Consider the following 25745-nt stretch of genomic DNA (forward strand, 5'->3'; position numbering starts at 1 on the left):
TTCCATTCTCATTCTGCAGTAGGGGGGGCATTTCTGCTGTTTTGCACTGTACGAGTGTAAGAAGACGATGAGGAGGAGATCTGGGTGCAATCTGTCAGACTCTTCCTCGGGGATCTGTGGTTGGAAACTTTCTTGTTACTGCCAGCAAGAACTACTTTCTGCTGCATTGGAATCTGCTTCATGACCTTCTTCTTCAGCTGACGGGTCTCCTCTGATATCTCCTTGAGCTCTGTAAACTTAAGGGGCTGCTTTTGAGAATTGCCACTGGGACTGTGCATGTGGTCTCCTACACTAGTTTCCAGCACCAGAGAGCAACTCACACATCCTTTTGATCTATCGTTTTCCGCCATTTGGGATCCTCCTTCTGGCTTGGAAGATCGCCTAGGAATCTGTTATGAAAGAAAACAAAGCCAGTCTTTAGTTTTCCACATGTGAAGGCTCTCAAAGGTAGCAGAAATTATGGAATTTGACAGTCAAGCACTACTGTTCATTCACATGAATGTATAAGCTTTAAAAACAAGAAAATGCCCTGGAGCCATCCAGCTGAAGATGAAAAACATCTAGTATTCTTGATGTTCAGACAACAATACAGACAAAGACTTCAGAATGAGGCACTAGAATATACTAAACTCTTTGAAGCTTGAGTTAAATTTTAGTCCCACTCATATAAACACTTTGGCTTGCAGAATATCTGCTTTGTTTTCAATGGCTAGGGTTAAATGTGGTTGGCCTGTCTCTTTCACTCGTTTCAAACATCATTTTTTCTCTAACATACCAAATGTCCTCAAAAACGGCATCAGGAAGGCACAAGTCACACAACATCTCCTTGTATGTGGACAGATATCCAGCTGCTAGAGGGCAGAGTAACTTTGGTGCCAGACCTATTGGAGTCTCCTGCTTTTGTCTAGCTATTTTATGGGATCCCAAACAGTCCCAGGCCAGGGGTTAATTAGGGAGGGATGAGTCTGTCTGTAGCCAATTACAGCTCTTTGTCACATTCCCTGACCTCTATTGCCTCTAAAGTCTAAGTGACTGAGTTTTAAACTACAGTGAAAGCTTAAGATGTACTTCATTAAAGGGATAGTTCACCCAAAAATGAAAATTCTGTCATCATTTATTCACCGTCATGTCATTCCAAACTTGTATGACTTAATGTTTTCTGTAAATAGAGATATTTTGAAATGATATTTTTTTCCCAATGGATTTGCATGGACCCCATTGCCTTTTATTGAGTGGACAAAAACAATTTCAAAATATCTTCTTTTATTTTCCACAGAAGAAAGAAAGAAAGGTTTGGGACAACATGAGGGTAAGTGATGAAAGAATACATTTTTGGATGAATTATCCCATTAAAACTTCAGAACACCTAACTTGTATAAAGATATATTGGAAAACAAAGCAAAAAAACAAAACAAAAACAAAACATAAAAATGAAACGCAAAACAAAACGAAAATAAATACCACAAAACTAAAACAAAACACAAAGCAAAGCAATACAAAATAAAACAAAACAAAACAAACCACACGTAAACAAAACAAAAACACAAAATAAAACAAATTAAACCATAAACTATGCAAAGATTTATTGTACAGTGCCTAAATGGGAAGGTTCTGGCACCAAAATTGAAAATGAAAGGCCAAAGAAAGTTTCTGTGTAATTTTCCGTAGCCAGGCAGATCAGAGTACCTTATCTACTTCTAAAAACGTGAAGAAACGTGTGGCCTCAGCTCATAACTGTTAACACCGCGGTGCTATCACAGATCTTCCTCTCAGTTAAACTCACGCAGATCCTTAAGAAACACGCAGACACAAGCATCAACATATCTCTCCCTCTCACTTCTACAGATAAGCTCAAGAGCAAAAACAAAGAAACTCTTAGACAAAACAACCCAGATATTCATAGAATGATAAGATCATCTGTGAGACGTGACTTAGTAGCACAGTCTAACCAAATTTAAAAAATGACATTGTGTGTAATTTCATGTGCAAACATGTGCCCAAAATGTATTTTTAAACCAACTCTAATACAAAAACAGAATTACTGGAGAAAAAAAAAACAAAAAAGAAAAAACAACAACAACTGAATCACTGAGGTAAAGGTAATTGAATGTCATTAATAAACATGAATTTATGCAACTGCACTCATTAGTTTTTGGTCAAATTGCTTCTGTGCAGTTTGTTGTATCACAGACGTCATCTTCCAGCTGCTTTCTGGGTACTGTGATGTAATAATCAACACCTCTGTACCCAATTCTGTCACTTCACGTGTGTGATGTCTGTGGCTAATTACAATATCAGACCATGTTTCCTAGAAGCAATCAGTGGGGTTTGTCCTACTCGTGGACATCTTCCAGCGAGACTCCCCTGCTGTTTTTCCAAGGAATTCAAGACCAATACGAAAGAATAAAAATGGAGAACTTTGAATGATTCATTATATTTTCTCTGATCTCATCTGGTATACACACTGCAATCAAGTACGGGGATCTAAAATAGCTTTTATTACATCTCAATGACTACTAGGTTAAAGAATCCACTGCATCTGGGAATTCAGTACGTAATGAGAAACTAAAGCTCTGCAGGCTAGAATCAGTTCAGGTCTTTAAGAACCTGTAAATCTGAATGAGTGTTACTAAATAACTGAAGAGTTTTTATTGGGTATTTATAGCAATGACACATGGCCAAGTGTTAACCCAAACTGTGCAATTATTCACAGAATATGAATGATAAAGAATTTGAATTTATTGCAATGAGAGTTTTAAGGCTGAATTAATTTTAACAATGTGCTCAGTTCCAGTTTGACCTGTGTAAGAGCACGGCACATGAACCAATACTTCAGTATACCGTATAAAATCAAGTCTTATTAAGCTCAAAGAAGCTTGAGACTATAAGCAAATTCATTCAATTAACTCTACATTCTCATTCTGATTTGAAACTTGATTTTCTTAGTAGGACGATTTCCTGTGTCAATTAGATCTGACCCCTTAATTGTGTTAGAATAAAGCTGAAGGAGGACAAAATAATGTTAATAAAAGCTTATGCACTACCCTTTAAAAGGTCAGTGTGATTTTATTTCTAAAAGAAAATCTCTTATGCACAGCAAGGCTGGATTTATTTGATTCAACATTAAGTGAATATTAAAGTTAAATAATACTGTGAACTATTATTACAATTTAAAGTAACAGTTCTATTTTAATATTTTTTTTAAATGTAATTTATGTCTGTGATGAATTGACAGCTGTTGAATTTTTCAGCAACCATCACTCCAGTTTTCATTCTCACATGATCCTTCAGAAATCATTTTAATATGTTGATCTGGTGCTCCAGAAACATTTCTGATTATTATTATTTCTAATTAAGTTGAAAACAGTTAAGCTGTTTAATACTTTTAATGAAACTGTGATACATTTTTATTTTAGTTAAAAAGAACAGCATTTATTTGAAATAAAAATATTTGTCACATTCTACTTTACAATCTCTTTGAATAATTTAATGCATCCTTGCTGAATAAAAGTATTAATTTATTTTAAAAAATATATAGTTTTAAAAAATCTTACTGACCCCAAACTTTTGAATGTGTATGTATATACATTTCTGTTGATAGTCTCCTAATTACTATATCAGATCTCTCATCTGTAGATCCGTGACTGTTCTGTAAGCCAATAGCACAGATTGTTGCTATGATTCCAGCTGGATCATTTCTGCTATATCGATATGAAGCCAAAAACAATTAGCTGAATTTTATATAATTTGGTGGGCTTGTTAAATTGACTTCTAATTCAAATATGCAAATATTTCTTCAAGAAGCTGATAAAACCATGTTAAACTGTGAGACATTTTATAGATGTTCAAAACTGCATTAATCAAAGCATTGCATTAGGTTATTAAAAGAAGTAATGTACCTAAAAAAAAAATATTTAAAAAAAACATGTATTTTTAAGAAATTAGACACAAACTAGATTTATAGTTAGACTAAGGACAGTTAGACAAAGTAAGGATGTCACTCTTATACCCTGGTTTCCCGTTTGACAAGCCACCAAAGGAACATCCACGAATGCACTGCTTAGTCATGACTGAAACTATTTGTTTCCATATCAGCTGACGTCTCGGATCTGCGTGGTTGTCTGGCATTGTCATTAACTACGTTTGCCACTGACTCTCTCTGTGCATAAGGGAAATAAATTACTCTGACACAAAAAAGACTAGCCTGTTATAAAAGCAAAAACATCTTGATTAATAATCCATTTACCAGTTCAAATACCACAGGGAGTCTGATATTAAAGTCAATAAGTACAGTGAATTACGAAAGTCAGAACGAGATTGTCACAGTGTGCCCTCAGTGGTATTTCAAATATTAAATACCAATGTGGGCAAACTATGACAATCTTGACTTTCACAAGTGACTTTATCAGGATCTGCAGGGGTCTGGAATGTGTGAACTGAAAGCTCAGTGTTTAAGTGGACCTTCTAGCTAAAACCAAACAAAACAAAACAAAAGAAGTGATTTAACTGTTCAAAAATTCCAGTTATCCAATATCCAGTGCCTTTCCTAAGCACTCCAGTGGAGCCTGAAAAGGTCACCTGTTGATCTGATTCCCAAATATATTTCTAAACATGGCCTTTCTGCATCTGCACTTACACTTACTACATTTATTTGATTAAAAAAATAACAAAAAACTATGCTGTGAAATATTATTACAATTTACAATAACTTTTCAATTACAGTAATATACAGTATTTAAAAATCTAATTTATTGCTGTTACAGCAAAGCTGAATTTTCAGCATCATTACCCCAGTCTTTAGTGTCACATGATCCTTCAGAAACCATTCTAATATGCTGATTTAAGAAACATTTATTATTATCAATGTTGAAAATAGTTGTGCTGCTTAATATTTTTTTTTTGTGGAAACCATGATTTTTTTTTTTTTCAATGTGTCCTTGCTGAATGAAAGTGTAAATTTATTTTAAAAATGATCTGATCTCAAATAATTTGATGATTCTAGTTTAAAACCTAAAACTAATAGTTGTTAAAACCAGACAGGAACCGTTATCTGCTCATCTGACGGCAAAAATACTCTGATTTATAATACAGACGGCCTCCACCTCATCCGTTTTTGATTAAATCCTCATGTGGGTATCTTCTTCTCACACAACACTTCGCAAATGCCTAAAAAACATGTCTGCACACGAGTTTGTGCTGTGTCATGTGCCCTGGTTTCTCACAGAAAGTGAAACTTAACCTGCTTGTCAATAAACAATACAAGCAGGATTAACATGATTTTCAATTAAACTGCATTAATTGCTTCTGTTGGAGTAGACTATAGAAGAGGCCTTTCATGGGCTGCACTGATGTGTGACAGGTTTCTGAAGTGTCTACAGTGGAAGTGAGGTAATGAGGATTTTTTCAGGACACAATGGGGTCAGACAACCACTCTGCCTAGCAACAGTCACAGATTGAGGGCCGCTGTGCTCCATCACTATACCCATGTCAGGATAACTACCAGAGGTGTCGAGCCAGACAGAGGTTAACAGGTTATAGTTATCTGCTGTGCACATCTCCATCTTATCATTTACCTTTTCTTAGGAAGGGATAAAACTGCAAGAAGGAGTGTACGAAATATGGTTGTGCCATGCTGTGGTTATTTATTTATGCTTTAAAAAAATGAAGACCAGAGTCTGCATGTAGAGTAAACCAACCAGATTCTATTTACAATTAATATGAAATATTACTTTACTGAAGGATACAGATCAATCTAATCCATATTGATGAATCCTTACAAGTGAGGTAAAATGCACACTGCCTGAAACGGATGGCCTGCATGGCAAGTTCTTTTTTATGATTCGCATAGGCTACTTCTTGTTCTACAGAGAGATATTATCTTGTCAAAGGCTTTATCATGTCAAAAATGTATATGGCTTTGAATGGAAACTTCTTTCTAAATTGTTGCCAAAATGCTCACAAAAATGGCAGATTTTACATGCTTCTACAATGGCATTTGATCTTGGAGTGGGTTAGAACGGACGGTTGTATTTTCTGAGAGGAAAGTTCTCAGGACTCGAGTGAAATGAATCTTTGTCACAGTCACTCAGTCTCTAAAAAACAAGGCCATGTGGCTTTTTTTTTTTTTGCAAAGAGCCTAGGCCTGACGTATTCTTCAAAAGCAAATCAGATAACAAAAGCATTTATAAATTGTGTTCATCTAAACCAAATATTTCCTTTTTTTTTTCTTACCTTTTTACAAAAAATATACATTTAAGCAATTATATATATAATTATATTATGTCTCAATGATAAAACTGAGCAACTTACATTTTAGCCTTACAAGTGTATTGAATGTGCACTTGTATACACACACACACACACACACACACACACACTGAACAAAATGATAAACAGCACTTTTGTTTTTGCCCCCATTTTTCATGAGCTGAACTCAAAGATCTAAGACTTTTTCTATGTACACAAAAGGCCTATTTCTCTCAAATATTGTTCACAAATCTGTCTAAATCTGTGTTAGTGAGCACTTCTCCTTTGCTGAGATACTCCATCCACCTCACAGGTGTGACATATCAAGATGCTGATTAGACAGCATGATTATTGCACAGGTGTGCCTTAGGCTGACCACAATAAAAGGCCACTCTAAAATGTGCAGTTTTATCACACAGTACAATGCCACAGATGTCGCAAGTTTTGAGGGAGCATGCAGTTGGCATGCTGATTGCATGAATGTTTATTTCTCTACCATAAGCCGTCTCGAAAGGTGTTTCAGAGAATTTGGCAGTACATCCAACCGGCCTCACAACCGCAGACCACGTGTAACCACACCAGCCCAGGACCTCCACATCCAGCATCTTCACCTCCAAGATCGTCTGAGATCAGCCACCCGGACAGCTGCTGCAACAATCGGTTTGCATAACCAAAGAATTTCTGCACAAACTGTCAGAGACCGCCTCAGGGAAGCTCATCTGCATGTTCGTCGTCCTCATTGGGGTCTCGAACCTGACTGCAGTTCGTCGTCATAACCGACTTGAGTGGGCAAATGCTCACATTCGATGGTGTCTGGCACTTTGGAGAGGTGTTCTCTTCACAGATGAATCCCGGTGTTCACTGTACAGGGCAGATGGAAGACAGTGTGTATGGCGTCGTGTGGGTGAGCGTTTTGCTGATGTCAACGTTGTGGATCGAGTGGCCCATGGTGGCTGTGGGGTTATGGTATGGGCAGGCGTAGGTTATGGACAACGAACACAGGTGCATTTTATTGTTGGCATTTTTAATGCACAGAGATACCGTGACGAGATCCTGAGGCCCATTGTTGTGCCATTCATCCACGACCATCACCTCATGTTGCAGCATGATAATGCACGGCCCAATGTTGCAAGGATCTGTACACAATTCCTGGAAGCTGAAAACATCCCAGTTCTTGCATGGCCAGCATACTCACCGGACATGTCACCCATTGAGCATGTTTGGGATGCTCTGGATCGGCGTATACGACAGCGTGTTCCAGTTCCTGCCAATATCCAGCAACTTCGCACAGCCATTGAAGAGGAGTGGACCAACATTCCACAGGCCACAATCAACAACCTGATCAACTCTATGCGAAGGAGATGTGTTGCACTGCGTGAGGCAAATGGTGGTCACACCAGATACTGACTGGTTTTCGGACCACCCGGAAAAATCCAGAAAAATTAAAAATTGATTTGCATTTTAATGAGTCAAATAAGTATTTGATCCACTATCAATCAGCAAGATTTCTGGCTCCCAGGTGTCTTTTATACAGGTAAGGAGCTGATATCTCAGCTTGTTACCTGTATAAAAGACAACCTGTCCACAGAAGCAATCAATCAATCAGATTCCAAACTCTCCAACATGGCCAAGACCAAAGAGCTGTCCAAGGATGTCAGGGACAAGATTGTAGACCTGCACAAGGAATGGGAATGGGCTCCAAGACCATCGCCAAGCAGCTTGGTGAGAAGGTGACAACAGTTGGTGCAATTATTCGCAAAAGGAAGAAACACAAAATAACTGTCTCCCTCAGACTGGGGCTCATGCAAGATCTCACCTCGTGGAGTTTCAATGATCATGAGAACGGTGAGGAATCAGCCCAGAACTACACGGGAGGATCTTGTCAATGATCTCAAGGCAGCTGTGACCATAGTCACCAAGATAACAATTGGTAAACTATGTCGTGAAGGACTGAAATCCTGCAGCGCCCGCAAGGTCCCCCTGCTCAAGAAAGCACAGGCCCGTCTGAAGTCTGCCAATGATTCAGAGGAGAACTGGGTGAAAGTGTTGTGGTCAGATGAGACCAAAATCGAGCTCTTTGGCATCAACTCACCATGTTTGGAGGAGGAGGAATGCTGCCTATGACCCCAAGAACACCATACCCACTGTCAAACATGGAGGTGGAAACATTATGCTTTGGGGGTGTTTTTCTGCTAAGGGGACAGGACAACTGCACCGCATCAAAGGGACGATGGACGGGGCCATGTACCGTCAGGGCCAGGGCATTGAAGCCAGCCAGGGTATTCCAGCATGACAATGACCCAAAACACACGGCCAAGGCAACAAAGGAGTGGCTCAAGAAGAAGCACATTAAGGTCCTGGAGTGGCTTAGCCAGTCTCCAGACCTTAATCCCATAGAAAATCTGTGGGGGGAGCTGAAGGTTCGAGTTGCCAAACGTCAGCCTCGAAACTTAATGACTTGGAGAGGATCTGCAAAGAGGAGTGGGACAAAATCCCTCCTGAGATGTGTGCAAACCTGGTGGCCAACTACAAGAAACGTCTGACCTCTGTGATTGCCAACAAGGGTTTTGCCACCAAGCACTAAGTCATGTTTTGCGAAGGGGTCAAATACTTATTTGACTCATTAAAATGCAAATCAATTTATAACTTTTTTGAAATGTGTTTTTCTGGATTTTTTTTTTTTTGTTATTCTGTCTCTCACTGTTAAAATAAACCTACCGTTAAAATAGACGGATCATTTCTTTGTCAGTGGACAAACGTCCAAAATCAGCAGGGGATCAAAAATTTTTTTCCCCACTGTATATATTATTATTTCTGTAGTAAGCACTTTTAAAAAGTTTGCTAAACTTCTCTTAAATTCTCTAAAGTTCGATTTTCAGAACTATTTGCTAGAACATCAGAACTCTATTGCATGTCTGCAAAATGTAGTAACTCACGCAAAACATTTAATTTAAGTGTGAGCCACACTAGTCAAAATGTTTCGTTTATAAATATCATATGCAATATGCAAACTTCATTTAATTTAATTTCATTTTGTGTTACTGTATACGCACATTTAATTTTGTTATATGCAATTTCGTTTCATATTTGTTATATTTTAAATTTTTTTGTTGACAGACTGCTTTCGATTCTATACAAGAATATATTTTCTGCCTCATTCACAGATCACAAAAGGAAGTTATTTCAAACCCTCAACTGATGTTGTGGAGCAAAAACTAATTGTTTATAACTTGATGTTTTGAGAAAAAAACTCTCACTCAAGAATTAAGCCAAAGAGATTGAGAAAAACTGCAAGATGCTCTAACACAGTTGTGAAGAAAGGTCATCATTTATTTAAACAATTCAACGTCACTCTCAGTCTAGACAGAATCTATAATGGAAATATCCCCCTGACATGCAGAGTTGGGTGTGTGATCACAGCAGGGGCAGGTGATGAGTTTGAAGTGTGTGTGTTTGTTTGTGTTGAAGGGGTTCTATGCACATGTGAAGAGTCCACGTGAACTAGATTCCAGACTGTTCAAAGCACGTGAGGGGCCAAATCAAATCAAACCTGAGGGTGACTGACTCACTCACCAGCCCATAATAAGAAAGGTTGTGCAGTGCTCTCTCCCTGACTGTGCCAAAGGACCGCAGGACAATGCTGACTCCATCCTTAGCCAGGTTGAAGCTGGTTTGATGGGGTTTCTTTACATTAGCCACCACAGACCCATAGACCTTCAGTAACTGCCGCCCTAATCCACTGACCAGCCTCGGAAGCCCATTACTCTGCAAGAGAAAATATACTATATGTGTACTATATGTGTACAAGCATCTTCATACGAGTGTATTAGGAAGATTAAGCAAACAAACAATCCAACATTTTTCTTATGATTTTATGGAGGTCTGTGTACAGAATGGTTTCTTGCCAGGACTGCTAGCAACAAGTGTTTGCTTAAATCTCACATTTATGCAATATTTAAGCAAATTTCACATGCAAAACAAAAAAAAGATCTATTGTCTATTGTGAATAGTGTAGTGATGTATGAAGCACAGCTCACACAGAAGACACATTCACACAAATCAGCTTTCTTTTGGTCAGCACAGCGAATTTGAGTGAACAACTTGAACACAATTTTGCCAGCAAACTTTCGAAGAACAGCAGAAACTTGGACGGCACCTTAAGTCAAAAGTATATCGTACTGTACACTCAAACAAACTCCTACAGTAGATCAAATTGGGAAATTTCTAAAAGTATATCACAAAACAAAATAAAATAAAAAACTGTTTAAGTTTAATGGGAGGTATGAATGTTACTGCATCGAAAAATGGCAGTGAAACTATTTTTCACTCACACTTTTCAGTGAACTTTCAGTGAACACAAATAATTATAAATAAACAACATTTTTAAAGTTAAAGTTTCAAGTAAAATTTTTAAGAACTAAAGTGAAACCTAAAAGGTCAATATTTTGAGTTGATATAAGTGGTAAATATTTACATTGGTCTTAAATAACCAGATTTAGTGATGCTAAAAAAATCTCACTAACCTCTAGCTGCTCCAACTCATTACTGGTCACCTCCTGCAGAGAATTGTGCTGTTGCACATCTTTCAGAAACACTGCCACAGAGCTCGGCAGACCCAGTATTACACTTCCTATGGTCTTCACAGTCCTCGTGATATATTCAACCTTAAAAAAGACAAAATCAACTTTTATATTTACTGGTTTTATTATTAGTATTATTATTTTTTGTACAGGTGATACATTTTGTGCATGCAATATATATACAAAGTTCTGGCATGACACTCTAGATGGCGCAGTCCGAAAGATCTAATTGACATAATGACATCATGTCACAGCTGATTGATTCTCTCCTGTATCTGTAGCCAATGAACTCGCTGCTCAACATTCAAATATTTGGCTAATGCTTGTGGTAGCAGTTGCAGCGCACTTCAGAAACCCTTCACCTTCCCCAGCTCCACCTGTATAGATCTGCTATAGGGGAATCATGTATGCAATGGGGGTTATTCACATATGTTATATGTGCAGCAGCAGTATTTACATGCTCATTACATGCTCACAGCAGCATATTGTGGATGTATTGGAAGTAGCAAGTCTCGGTACATTACCACACCAATCCCTCCGAGAGTTGTCATGACAGAAATATATATATTCAGATTCGTTACACACACACACATATATATATACAGTGAGGAAAATAAGTATTTGAACACCCTGCTATTTTGCAAGTTCTCCCACTTAGAAATCATGGAGGGGTCTGAAATTGTCATCGTGGGTGCATGTCCACTGTGAGAGACATAATCTAAAAAAAAATCCAGAAATCACAATGTATGATTTTTAACTATTTATTTGTATGATACAGCTGCAAATAAGTATTTGAACACCTGAGAAAATCAATGTTAATATTTGGTACAGTAGCCTTTGTTTGCAATTACAGAGGTCAAACGTTTCCTGTAGATTTTCACCAGGTTTGCACACACTGCAGGAGGGATTTTGGCCCTCCTCCACACAGATCTTCTCTAGATCAGTCAGGTTTCTGGCCTGTCGCTGAGAAACACGGAGTTTGAGCTCCCTCAAAGATTCTCTATTGGGTTTAGGTCTGGAGACTGGCTAGGCCACGCCAGAACCTTGATATGCTTCTTACAGAGCCACTCCTTGGTTATCCTGGCTGTGTGCTTGGTCATTGTCATGTTGGAAGACCCAGCCTCGACCCATCTTCAATGCTCTAACTGAGGGAAGGAGGTTGTTCCCAAAATCTCGCAATACATGGCCCCGGTCATCCTCTCCTTAATACAGTGCAGTCGCCCTGTCCCATGTGCAGAAAAACACCCCAAAGCATGATGCTACCACCCCATGCTTCACAGTAGGGATGGTGTTCTTGGGATGGTACTCATCATTCTTCTTCCTCCAAACACGTTTAGTGGAATTATGACCAAAAATTCTATTTTGGTCTCATCTGACCACATGACTTTCTCCCATGACTCCTCTGGATCATCCAAATGGTCATTGGCAAACTTAAGTCGGGCCTGGACATGTGCTGGTTTAAGCAGGGGAACCTTCCGTGCCATGCATGATTTCAAACCATGACGTCTTAGTGCATTACCAACAGTAATCTTCAAACGGTGGTCCCAGCTCTTTTCAGGTCATTGACCAGCTCCTCCCGTGTAGTTCTGGGCTGATTTCTCACCTTTCTTAGGATCATTGAGACCCCACGGTGAGATCTTGCATGGAGCCCCAGTCCGAGGGAGACTGACAGTCATGTTTAGCTTCTTCCATTTTCTAATGATTGCTCCAACAGTGGACCTTTTTTCACCAAGCTGCTTGGCAATTTCCCCGTAGCCCTTTCCAGCCTTGTGGAGGTGTACAATTTTGTCTCTGGTGTATTTGGACAGCTCTTTGGTCTTGGCCATGTTAGTAGTTGGATTCTTACTGATTGTATGGGGTGGACAGGTGTCTTTATGCAGCTAACGACCTCAAACAGGTGCATCTAATTTAGGATAATAAATGGAGTGGAGGTGGACATTTTAAAGGCAGACTAACAGGTCTTTGAGGGTCAGAATTCTAGCTGATAGACAGGTGTTCAAATACTTATTTGCAGCTGTATCATACAAATAAATAGTTAAAAAATCATACATTGTGATTTCTGGATTTTTTTTTTTTAGATTATGTCTCTCACAGTGGACATGCACCTACGATGACAATTTCAGATCCCTCCATGATTTCTAAGTGTGAGAACTTGCAAAATAGCAGGGTGTTCAAATACTTATTTTCCTCACTGTATATATATATATATATTGTGACGAGTCGGTTGCCCTCCCCCTTATTGTCATCACCACCCCGTCCCTTATTCGCCGCCCTTCACCAGGCTCCCGACGAGAGTGGGTGTGTGAGAGAGGAGGGGCGTGGAAACAGCGAGGGCTGTCGGCGTGTGATGAGGCACAGCTGAACTGAATGAAGCCTCATCACCGCCGCTGTTTAAATGCCAAGCGCGCCTCTCCTCGAGAGACCGGTCTCTTCCCCTGTGCATGCACGCTGGTGTCCTCGTGGGTCCAGGAAGGGAGCGTCGAGGGACTTCCGCGCCACCGGAGACGTGAGCCGCCGAACCCGCACTCGAGGACGTGAGCCGCCGAACCCGCACTCGAGGACGGTCGTCGGGCCAGGATGCCGGGCCGTACAAGTCCCACCGGACTTCGCGGAAGAAGAGGAAGAGCCGCCGCTAGAATGACGCCGCCGCCCCTCGCGCCCCGGACTCAAGCGGGAGCGCGTGCGGCGGCCGCCGGACTCCGCCCCTTACCTGGACCCTCCCTTCCAGAACACTGCCCTCCTTCACCAGCCCCACAGCACGACGAGGACACCAGACCCCCTGTTTCTTTTGGACACTTTTTTCCCCTTGGACACTTTATTTTATTGTTTTTGTTTAATAAAAGCCTCTCCTAGGCCTGACGCCACACCCACTGTGTCTGTCGTTGGCTCCTCCCGTCACAATATAGAGAATCTGATACATTTATTTTTAGCAAGGACACATTTAAATTTATCATAAGTAACAGTGACTTTGACTCTTTTACTTTTGTACAGACCATTCTCTTTACAATCTCAGTTTAAACTTAACTGTTGGCAATGTTTTATTACACTAGTCACATGACTTTTAAGCCAGTAGCCACTATTTGAACAGTGCTCATCATTTTGTCAAATATGTGCTTTGCACTGTTATAGAGATTGACATGCTTCTTATTTGTCAGTATGATTTCTGATATTTGTTTCTGAATTTTTATTTTCTCTTAACTCTTTTGCAGACTCCCTAGCCTCCCCTTGTGTTGCACTGGAGGTCTTCGGACCCCAGTTTGAAAATCCCTGGCTTGATCAGTCCTTACAACTGTGTTTATAATTGGCGGTTTGACAATGTTGCTACAGAATGGCAAAAAGGTGAATGCATGTGTTGGGTCATGTGCTGAGTTGGGCTCTCTGTTTGGGTCTGCTGGCTTGGCAGGGTGTGGAATCACAGTAATTTGGTGTACTAATTGAGTCAGAGGTATGCGCAACGGCGGTTTATAAAATGAAGGAGACGTACAACACAGACGGTCCTTAATTTGCTATGGGCTCTATGAAGAGTTGAACATAATTACATAACCTAACACTTCAAAAAAGAACATGTGCTCAACACTGAAGCCACATTTTGTTCTTGGAAGGACAAACTAACACTTGAATGCTGTTTGCTACTTACCAGGGGACTCACGCCAGGGATCTGTGTGACCAGTCCCTGACCTTGACGTTTGGAGCGCTGGAGTTGTGCAGCTGTCTTCTCAAACGCTCGTCTGCAGATGGTGCCGGCCAGAGCTCCCAGCCTGCTGAAGCTGGGCTTTGGGCCAGAAGCTCCAACATCAGGCTCCTGCACTCCCATACTCCCATCATTCTCTGCAAAAAAAGACATCTTATGTGGAGACATAAAGAGTGGAAGGGAGGACTTTTAACTGCTTTCATGCTCTCTTATAGTGGTCCAAACACTCATCTTATTCACTCACTCTGTGACAAAAAGACACCTGTGAAAGGGTCACAGAGTGGTTAAAATGACTTCATGCAATAAAAATAAAAAACTAACAGTGGAATTAAAAGGCAATGGAACGGACAGCCAGAATACTGAAAAGGCCATTAAAATGTATTAATATAATGTATTTACTTACTTTTTTTAAAAAAAATATATATATAATTTAGTTATTTAAAAACAGTATCTTTCTCTATATATGTGTGCCTTGCATTCAAAAGTTTGGGCTTAGTAAGAGTTTTAAAAAGTATGTTTTTGAAAAGTCTCTTTTTCTCACCAAGGCTGCATTATTTGATCAAAAATACAGTAAAATCAGTAATGTTGTGAAATATTATTACAATTTAAAATAACTACTCTATTAGAATATATTTTAAAATGCAATTTATTCCTGTGATATCAGAGCTGAATATGCTGATTTGATGCTCAAGAAACATATCTTCTTATTATCAATATTAAATCAATATAAAATAATATCATAATAAAGTGCTGTTTAATATTTTTGTGGAAACTGTGATACTTTTTTGGGGAATCTTTGGTGATTAGAACAGTATTTATTTAAAATTAAACTTTTTGTACTCTATAAATGCCTTTATTGATCATTGCAATGCATCCTTGCTGAATAAAAGTATTAATTTATTTTAAAACAATCTTAGAAAGATAAGATTTTTTTTTAAAGAAACACTTTTATTCACCATGATGAATTAAATACAATTTGTTTATATTGATTTTACTGATGTTTACAAATGAAAATTACATTAAAAAAAATAAAATGTATAATAATAATAATATATATACATATATATATAAACACTGTTTCATATTTTTCTTTTACACTTTTTCTGTGATATATCTGTGATATGGCCCACTACTGTGACAACTATAGCACTGGTTTCCCACATAGTGGGAGGAAATGTATTTCTTCAGGCTAGGAAATGACAAAAACCAAAAAGATGGCGGAAGTGAAGAAAGAGTGATTTTTTGGCACTATATCTTCAGGGCAGATTTATAAATGATCTAAATGCATAAGGATTAAAAAGAGAAGTTCCTCAGGAAGCACTTCCTCTCTGTGCAAACAAACAGCACCCAATGTAATAATGCCACACATGACTACTAAGCTCAGGGCTACAGAGGCATTCAGGCCCTCTCGCTCAATATCCAACATTAAATGCAATCCAATTCAATTTACAAAGGCAGACAAAACACACACTAAACAGATTCTCTCTGCTGAATGTCCCATTAAACATGGCCACAGAAAGACACAAGCATGAAAAAAATGCTCTAACTGTATTGGGATAGAAATAACCAGCAGCATGCTGCTTCTTTAGGGCATGTGAGGAAGGAATTATCCCGTTCGACACACTTTCACACTCACGGATAAACAAAGGATAAAAAAGGGAGAGCTGTACACAGGAAACTTTACTTTTCTGTTTCTAAGGAATGAAAGGAATAATTGCCTCTGAGCAAAAAGATATCTAAGTCAGTTATGTAAATTATCAAAGGAGCACATACCATAATGCACTGAATGCAGAAGCTAAACAGGTCAGACAGGAACACATGTAATGCACACGGTCCTTACATAAAAAGGTAAATGTTAAGTAACACTTTATTTTAAAGGAATAGTTCACCCCAAAATGAAAAGTTGCTGAAAATGTATTCACCCTCAGGTCATCCAAGATATGGATGAATTTGTTCCATAATCTAAACAGATTTGTAGAAATGTATCATTACATCATTTGCTCACCAGTGGATCCTTTGCAGTGAATGGGTGCCATCAGAATGAGTCTCCAAACAGCTCATAAAAACATCACAATAATCCATTAAAATATACGTAATCCACAAGCTGTGTGTTAGTAATAAATCCATCATTAAGATGTTTTTAACTTCAAACCATTGTGGATGTGGATTTTGATGTGAAAGGACAAAAGGGGATGGACTTTTTATTTACTATAGGAAGCGTTATTATGGATTATGGACTCATATTGTGGCCAGAAGCAATGGTTTAAAGTTAAACAACTTAATGATGGATTTGTTTCTTACAAACATGCAGCTTTTCACTTCACAAGATGTTAACTGATGGACTGGAGTTGTGTGGATTATTGTGATGTTTTTATCTGATGGTTGGACTCTCATTCTGACGGCACCCATTCACTTCATTGATGAGAAAGTGATGTAATGCTAAATTTCTCAGAATCTACTCAGATGAAGAAACAAACTCATCTACATCTTGAAGCAAGTTTTCATTTTTTCGAAGAACTATTCCTTTAAGGTGATGTAGACTTTTTATGCCATAATTATTATTTACCAAAGCATCCATTCAGAAACTGTATCTACTTTGTTTAAAAATGTTTAGTTTTATTTAATAACCCTGCCTTTTTTTAGACATCAAATACCGAGAGCGAAGCCCTAGGGATCAATTCAAGCCAAAGCCAAAGTTCAAAGCCTGAATAGTTCTGTTTCAAAAGATAACTGAACGTCTCACATAAATAGTTACTAAATAATGACGTGATGAAACACCCTCTTTAAAACATCCTGTTAACAGATGATGCAATTTGTAGCCATGACTGCGAATACGTGCCTCCGGACACATTTCTGTAGAGGAGTAGATGCACAGTGGACACTTAAAGATGAAATATTATAATAAACAGACAGAAAAGAGGGAACAAAGCTACTACAGTTCTTCCAGGCAATGAGTCACTAAACTAGATCAACACTTATTCAATCCAGGGATCTCTATTAACTTTATCCATGGCTCTAAGACTTGAACCACAGCAATACAGTCCACAACAGAATAAAACATTATAATACACCTGTTGTTACAAAATAGTTTGCAAAGACAATGTTTACATTTAACAGATGCAGTTGCAAATTGGATGGTCTAACTCAGGGGTGTCCAGTCCTGCTCCTGGAGGGCCACTGTCCTGCAAAGTTTAGCTCCAACCCTGAAACAACTAATCAATGTCTTCAGGCAACTTTAGAAAATCCCAGGCAGGTGTATTGGGGCAAGATGAAGGTAAACTCAAATTTGACAAAATTATTATGGACCCATCAGGACTTCATCGCTTTAACAATGAACTTTCAGTGACATCTAGTGTCCAGCCTTAAAAGCACATGCATTTTGCTGGGGCCACACTGAATTGATTTGATATTTATTTGATATGATTTTCTCCCAAGGAATACAAATGAAGAAACTAAGGACTGTTCACTAAAAATATACTGTAGGACTACATTAAGCATATAAGAATATCAGACTACCTGTCTTAGTTGAAGATACAGGAAGGACAAAGTCGACAAGGTTCTCCATCAGATTTAGAGCCCTGTCAGCTCTCTGCTCAGCCAGGCAGACAAGCTTGCTGTTAAGGACATAATGTATGCCGTCACTTAAGGCATTCTTACTCTGCTGGTACCCAGTAGATACCTTGTCCAATACAACATTAGAGGTCTGCTTGATTGGACAGGCTACACTATCCTTGGCAGTTTCCAAAGTTGATGACACCAGCTCCTTGATGCTTGCTGTTAGCTGTTGTGGAGGAAGCAGAAAAAGGACATTTTCTATACTTATATATATATATATATATATATATATATATATATATATATATATATGCATCTTGGCTAAATGTGCGCCCACAGTTAAAAACTTACAGAACAGTAGTAAGAAACCAGTTTTGGATATTTGAAGCACATTACCTCTTCAGGTGGATACTGCAAGGCTGGTACCTTCTCCTCCAGGTGGTCCAGTCCTCTGCAGGCCAATGAGTTGGCTGCTACAACTACGAATAATAAAATTTTCATACAAACGCAGAGCGTTAATGTTTTATAACTTGATTAAACGTCAAAATATATGAACACATTTTTCATTAATGCAATCATATGCTGATTCATTTGGCAAAACACATGAACAGTTTCTTTCAAAATGTTTCCCCTAATGCTTAGCCTTACTAACTCCTCTAGAATTCATGAGGCTGACCTTTCATTTCTGAAATGACTGTTGAACTGATCTGGAATGTTTTTATTGCCTTGTAAATGTCTTGTTAATGTTCATTATAGAAATAGATCCACTATGTGGACGAAATATTGCATACATTATGTACACTACCATTCAGAAGTTTGGAGAAGTTAATTTTTTTAAACAGTTTTGAAAGAAGACTCTTATACTCACCAAGTATACTTTTGTAAGATCAGAATTTTTTTTTTTTTTAATTTAAAAACACTTTTTTTCTATTTTAATATAGATTTGAGGGCTGTCAAATCGATTAATCATGGTATCGCGCACACACACACACGTGTGTGTGTGTGTGAAATAAACATCAATGATGGTTTGCCTCAAGCAAATACACACAGTACATACAAATATATTATTCAAACACAAACTTTTATTTCGGATGCGATTAATCGTGATTAATCAATTTGACAGCCCTAATATTAAACTATAAATTTTTCCTGTGATGCAAAGCTTTTTCAAAAAAAATTTATATGCTGATTTGATGCTCAGGAAACATTTCTGGTAACACTTTACAATAAGGTTCTTTAGTTAACATTAGTAAACATGAACTAATAATGAACAATACTTCTACAACATTTATTAATCTTAGTTAATGTTCATTTCAGCATTTACTAATGCATTATTAAAATCACAAGTTGTGTTTGTTAACATTAGTTAATGCACTGTGAACTAACATGAATAAACAATGAATAACTGTATTTTCATTAACTAACATTATCAAAGATTATACTACGGGGCCGTTGAATGCTTGAATCTGATTGGCTGCCGAACGTTCTAAGGTGTGCAATTATTTTCAAGGAAACACACGGCGAACGTAGTTCCAGGCAGCTCTTGACCGCATTACATGACCATATCACTTCGCCAAATGATTTCTGTTATTTCAAAGGTCTTACAACAGCAAAATAACCAAAACCCACAACGACACTGGCCAAATAAATAAATATAGTAAACAATATGATAAAAACGACAGATCATGTCCATGTTTTTGCCACAAAATTACGCTTTATTATGTACGGAAAGCACATACTCTATCTCTCCCGCTCTCTCTCCCTCACAGACTGCACACACATAACAGTTACAGTTTGCACACACACTAACATACATCGCGCTAATGTTGTTAGCGCTACTCTGACGATTTTATCAGTAAACAACTTAAAAACTACATGATTTCTCACAAGCGAGGTAACAACAGCAGTGCTGTTCGTGAACAAAAGGAACTAAGTTTCACTATAACTAGAGACATTGCTGCCGAACAATTGTATTGTATGCATTTATCGCTGCCCTAGCTTTAGCTACTCTACAGAGCCCCTGTTAGTTTTCCTAGTCTTGTCTTGCCTTGCCTGTTTCGGATTGTGTTTTCCCCTGCCTGGACTATTGCTTTCGTTTTGGATTTACCTCTCTTGTCTAGCCCCTTTGATAGTGTTCACTGTCTACTGACCCAGGCCCGTTTTGGATGACTCTTTGCCTTTCCTATTATATACCTGTTTGCCACTGTTTGACCCTTGCCTGTATTTCGACCACATTTATTAATAAAAGCATTGCACTTGGATCTGCTCGCCTCTCGTCTCATCGGCTTTGTTACAGTTATATTAAAACTAATAGAAAAAAAAAGGTTTACTAAAGCCATATATTTCATTTACAATTAAACAGACGAAATTTCAAATTACAGTAACATTTTACAGTACAATTTATATTATCAGGCCTCCAGACTAACATTCGAGAGCAGTGGCACCAGCACCTGATTTGGTAGCACTGAACATGTAATATTACAAGTTTTGTCTCTTAGAAATGCACATTAGAACAGGAGCTTGAGTTCAGAGTAGCAGGAACTTGAGTTGCACTGCAGATGTACATTTGACAGTACCATTGTGAAAACTGTAACAGCCTCATCTTTTATACATAACCAAAAGTACAGCACCTTGTTACCATGGTAAAAAGTAGCCTAACTATATGGTTTCTATGGTGTTTGCATCGAAAAACAGTAGCCTAAAGACATTCAGTCAATTACAAATCCATATCAACTGATAGAATAATTGAATAATTAACAAAATAATGTAATTATATTCCATTACTCCTTTAACATAGTCTATTAATAATATAATATTCAATATGAATATCCTAATTTTCTGCCAGCGTACCATTGTTACCGTTAGTGTTACTACAGTAAAACTATGGTAAATGTAGGTGATTTGTGGATTGAAACGTCTTCTAACTGGATCGTTGTTGCACTGTTTCTGCTGCTTTCTGCATCAGTGTTGATAAGAATAACAGCTCCAATTTATTTGCCTTTAAAGGGATAGTTCACCCAAAAATGAAAAATTCTGTCATCATTTACTCACCCTCAAGTAGTTCCAAACCTGTATGAATGTCTTTGTTCTGCCGAACAAAGAGGAAGATATTTTGAAGAAAGTTTGTAACCAGGCTGTTTTGGGGCACCATTGACTTCCAAAGTAGGGAAAAAAATACTATGGAAGTCAATGGTGCCCCAGAACTGCTCTGTTTCCCACATTCTTCGGAATATCTTCCTCTGTGTTCGGCAGAACAAAGACATTCATACAGGTTTGGAACTACTTGAGGGTGAGTAAATGATGACAGAATTTTCATTTTTGGGTGAACTATCCCTTTAAACTAGTTTAAATTAAAGAGACGTGATTTGTACTGGAGAACTCTGCGCTGAACTCGAGTGCTTCTTTTATTGGATTTCACAGCATTGTTTAGTGCGCGATCGCGATGGTCACTGTAATAAATGCATGCGCTCTAAGCTCGCGCTGCGCTGTTTTCTTTTGAGGCGAGCGGGTAAAAGGTCAGTGTGGCTCGCAGTTCAAATGAGTACCGCTATTTTGATCCGCTTTTGACACGTTTGGCGTTTAACATATCTATCATGCACAACAGAGTGACAACGACTATCAGTTAGACAAAATGTCTTTTATCCAGTGTGTTTGAGTTTGTTAAACCCCGATGCAAAAACCTCTTAAGCACACAGAATAATGCAAGTGGGCATTTTTAATTATTTATTTTTTGTAATCTTGGCTTTGAACGATTATGTAATCGTGCCATCCATAATCGTAATCGCGATTAGAAATTCGATTAATTGTGCAGCCCTACACCTTATTGTAAAGTGTTACCACATTTCTTATTATTTTCAATTAATTTTTGATCAATTTAATGCATCCTTGCTGAATTCAAGCATTAATTTCCATCAAAACATTTTACGGACTCAAATTGGTTTTATTTATGGTCTGTTAAATAAATCTGAGAGGGGGGAAAAAAGAAAAAGAAATTAATATATATTTTGCAGCATCAGACTGCAAAATATTCAGTCATTAGCTCATTACAAAAAGGAAATCTACAAAGTAGAGTCAGAGTGCTAGTAACGTGTAATTACATCTCTCGGCGGATTAGTCTTGTGTAATGCTCAAGTGGGCCCTTGAATGATTCAAATATTTAACATTATTGCCCAATTATTCATCTAATAACAAACATGGTGAGACCAGAGTTCAGTTTTGCAATGCCAGACTATAACCCTGGCTATACTGCATTTCTCAACTTGTATTTGCATTTATGTTACAAATATATTTGTACAAAATACAAGGAGGACAAAAACATTTTTAAAAAATGTCCCGTTTTTTTTCTTCTTTTTAGTCATTCAGAATCTGAGGATTTTGAGACAAGAAAAGCACTTGCAGAAGATGTAACTGAATAGCACTTCCCCTTTTATTAGTATCTTTTTAGTTAAATAAATGATATTTTACGGTTATCTATTAATATCAGTTAAGATTACTATTAAATGTCAATTAAAAGACATGCAGTGCAATAAACAGATCAGGTTTTAGGTTTGACATTGACCTGAAAGCACAGCATCCACTGGCTGACATGACAGAAGTAATTCATGAGTCATACTGTGTCTAGACAGACTCTCCCCGACTTGAGCATCAATATCCACGTTTGAAGACCAAAACAGCTCATTAACATCTCACCAGATTACTTCTCACTAAAATAGACTTTATTGCAATGCAAAAATAAGATATTAGGCTACTCATTTTGTTTTGTTCTGCCTACATTCTAGAGACTGATTTATTGCCAAACTAGAAACTAAACTGTAGTCTCCATTCCTTTACATCAATTTGAACTCATTTGCTTACAGATTGTCCCAAAAACACAGAGACATTCTCTAAAAATGGGTCATTTTACTTGCTAATCCTTTTATTTGAACTAGCCTATAACAAACTGTAATTATGACATGACATAAATCGAATTTGACGTAAAATTCATATTTGTGATATAAAAATTCAATTACGAGATACAACTTGTTTTCTGACAAACTTTTTTTATGTAATATTTACTAATTTACATAATTATGATTTAGTATCTCAGAATTTTTTTTTTTTTTCATCATTATGTTTCATAATTATGATTGAGCTTCCACAAACTAGTCATAGTTAAACAAACAAAACAAAAAAAAAGAGCGAAAGCAATGTAGTTAAATTTGACACAAATGTGATGTACCTATACAAACTTCTCTAGTAAGTCACATTCCAGGACTCTAACAATGAAGTTTCAAACTTTTAATCAATAAAAAGGCCTTCTAAATAAATCTACTTTATATGATTATAATCGTTATATTAGGCTATAATTATTATTATTACACTGTATAAATAGCCTAATACAGATGATTTCACTTACGCTGGGGCTCCAGTACATGGAGGGCCGGTTGAATGCTCCATACAGCCAAGCTGCCAGCCTTAATCACACCTTTCTCATACATCCCACAAACAGAGTTTATAATGGGATGAGACTGCTTCGTATGGATATATGTCTTCTCAATGGATTCCAGAGCGGCACTGACAGATCGAAGATTGCAGATTCGAAGAAGTACATTCTGCAAGGAAAAACAAGTCACAACTCTGAACAATAAAGTTTCTTTTTTAGTTTCCTAAAGTGAAGTATTAGTAATATCTTTAAATAACCTATATGACTGGTGTGGACACTGATAAACAGCTCTGACCCTCAAAATGAACAACTGTATTCATACAAAAAAAACAAAAAAAAAACAGCGCAAGACAATAACCCTAAAAATGAAAAACTAAGCTATCAGCAGGAGAACAGCAACTGACACACTCTGAAACATTACCTGTTCCTTCAAAACTTCACCGGTGTCTTTTTTCTCAGACGCCATCGCCAATAACCTTCAGTCAGCTGCTGAAATATGTGGAGAGAAACTTTAGCTGGTCTAATCCCACATTTAGACAAATATCTCGTGACAGAATTACTATGAGTAGCATACTGCTGCATTCTTAAGCATGAGAAAGTCTAGTAATCTCAGTAAAGATCAGTAGCCTATATTCTGGACTGTCATCAACAAATAAAAGTAGCCTGAAATGAACTACACTAACACTGGCAACCTTGTCATTATTTCAAAATCTCTCCCTAAATTACGTAAATGTATTTTTATTGGCTAGCTAATTCCAAAGGCTGTGTTTGCCAAACGTTTCTTACCCGTAGAAGAACCATAACTTTTGCTGCCTGACCGAGAATTATCAGCATTATCCTGATGAAAAAAAGTCTAAAAATTCTGTTAAAATAATCTCTATCTTGACCTTCAAACTGGCCGAGCTGGTCTCCTGCAGCCTGACTAGCAGGAGATTTTTGAATTATTACAATTATTTTTGAATTATTACAATTATTACAATTAGTTAACTGTAACAGTTAACGAGTTACAGACCAGCCTGGCCAACAAACCATCTTAAATGTTTTTTTTTTTTGTTTTTTTTGTGTTTTCAGCATGGCAGACAGTCTAATTTGATAGTGGCTTTCAACTAAACGGCTGAAATGCTCTTATGAGACAGTGAAGCGACATTTCACGTAAGCATGCAGCATGTTGCCTAAAGTTTAAGTTACCAGGTTAATAGGCCTACTAACTATTCCTCAGCGGCATTTCACTCTGCACGTTGTCCGCTGCTGCAGTCAGTGTTGCCAACTAATTTTCAGAGAAAGTTGCTATAAAGGAAGGTCAATTTGTTGCTAGAAGTTGCTAAATGACGTTGTGATGTCATTGCGCGATGACGTCATTGCGTAATCATGCCGCAAAATTGTCACAACATCAAATCTCAGCAAAAATATATATTTTATATATGTTAATTTAGATTTGTTTGTAAAATAATATGCATAATATAATATTAAAATATAAATAACTGTATTTTAAAAAACATTGAATTATTGAACACAAGCATTTTTGAATTATTACAATTTAAGGTTTTGTTTTTTTTAATAGCTAGTAAACTAGTAATATAACACATTCGCAACAATTATGCTTTAAGCAGTGTATTAGTAGTTATTGTGCTACACTCCAAGAAAAGGCTGTAAAAATAGGGCACAATCTTAATGTTAATATGAAAGAATTTTACGTATTAGTTTTTTACCTGCATTTTAAATTACGCATTGTGTTTTCGGGTTACAGGGTTACAGTGGAAAATTACTAGTAGCCTATATTCCATTTTTCTTACAGCATACTAACTGATCAACAATCGCAAGTATAAGCTATAACAAAGTGTAGCCTATCATAAATGAACAATTATTCAATTATTCAGTTGTTATTATTATTATATTGAAGAAATGCAAATAGCAGCTAATTCAATTCACGTGATGTGTGTACTGCTAGGCATCTTTGGTTTTCTTTTTGTGTAATTTGGATGGAAAATGTGTGTCTTTTTATTGTCTGAGTCACTTATCAAAAGTTGCTAAAAGTTGCCAAATAAATGTTAAAAATTGCTAAATTTGTTGCTAGGTGCTTTTGGAAGAAAAAGTTGCTAGGGTAGTCTGAAAAGTTGCTAAATTTAGCAACAAAATTGCTAAATTGGCAACACTGGCTGCAGTCAGTTTAGTGATGCAATAACATCTACAACCACTAGATGTTAGTGTTCTACAAGCACCTGTTACTTTCGCCATAGAATTATCGCCAGCA

The 25745-nt window shown here is 37.5% G+C and overlaps 1 protein-coding gene across 7 annotated transcripts; it reads right to left on the bottom strand.

The window, feature by feature from the left end:
- Positions 1-4: 4 nt before the first annotated feature.
- On the bottom strand, positions 5-24816 carry plin1 (perilipin 1). Of its 7 annotated transcripts, XM_058751667.1 has the most exons (10): positions 24704-24718; positions 24281-24347; positions 23916-23983; positions 23468-23663; positions 18469-18551; positions 18034-18298; positions 14464-14654; positions 10770-10910; positions 9820-10011; positions 5-389 (listed from the first exon to the last, which is right to left on the bottom strand). In XM_058751667.1, the coding sequence occupies exons 3-10, from the start codon at positions 23958-23960 to the stop codon at positions 9-11; spliced, it is 1494 nt and encodes a 497-aa protein (XP_058607650.1). In that variant the 5' UTR covers positions 23961-23983; positions 24281-24347; positions 24704-24718; the 3' UTR covers positions 5-8. The 7 variants fall into 7 exon arrangements, with proteins under 7 accessions (XP_058607650.1, XP_058607648.1, XP_058607649.1 ...); XM_058751665.1 differs by lacking the exon at positions 24281-24347 and having other exon boundaries at positions 24704-24816; XM_058751666.1 differs by lacking the exon at positions 24281-24347 and having other exon boundaries at positions 24683-24812.
- Positions 24817-25745: the final 929 nt, after the last annotated feature.

The sequence above is a fragment of the Onychostoma macrolepis genome, chromosome 18 (genome assembly GCF_012432095.1).
Source record: "Onychostoma macrolepis isolate SWU-2019 chromosome 18, ASM1243209v1, whole genome shotgun sequence".
Lineage (NCBI taxonomy): Eukaryota > Metazoa > Chordata > Actinopteri > Cypriniformes > Cyprinidae > Onychostoma > Onychostoma macrolepis.

Bases quoted from the DNA above. Each gene is read 5' to 3' on its own strand.
- plin1 (XM_058751665.1), bottom strand. From the start codon at position 23,960: ATGGCGTCTGAGAAAAAAGACACCGGTGAAGTTTTGAAGGAACAG. The intron at 14,655-18,033 runs GTAGTCTGATAT...CTTTTTTTGCAG, and splicing joins TGTATCTTCAACTAAGACAG to AGAATGATGGGAGTATGGGA. The intron at 10,012-10,769 runs GTTAGTGAGATT...TTTCTCTTGCAG, and splicing joins ATGAGTTGGAGCAGCTAGAG to AGTAATGGGCTTCCGAGGCT.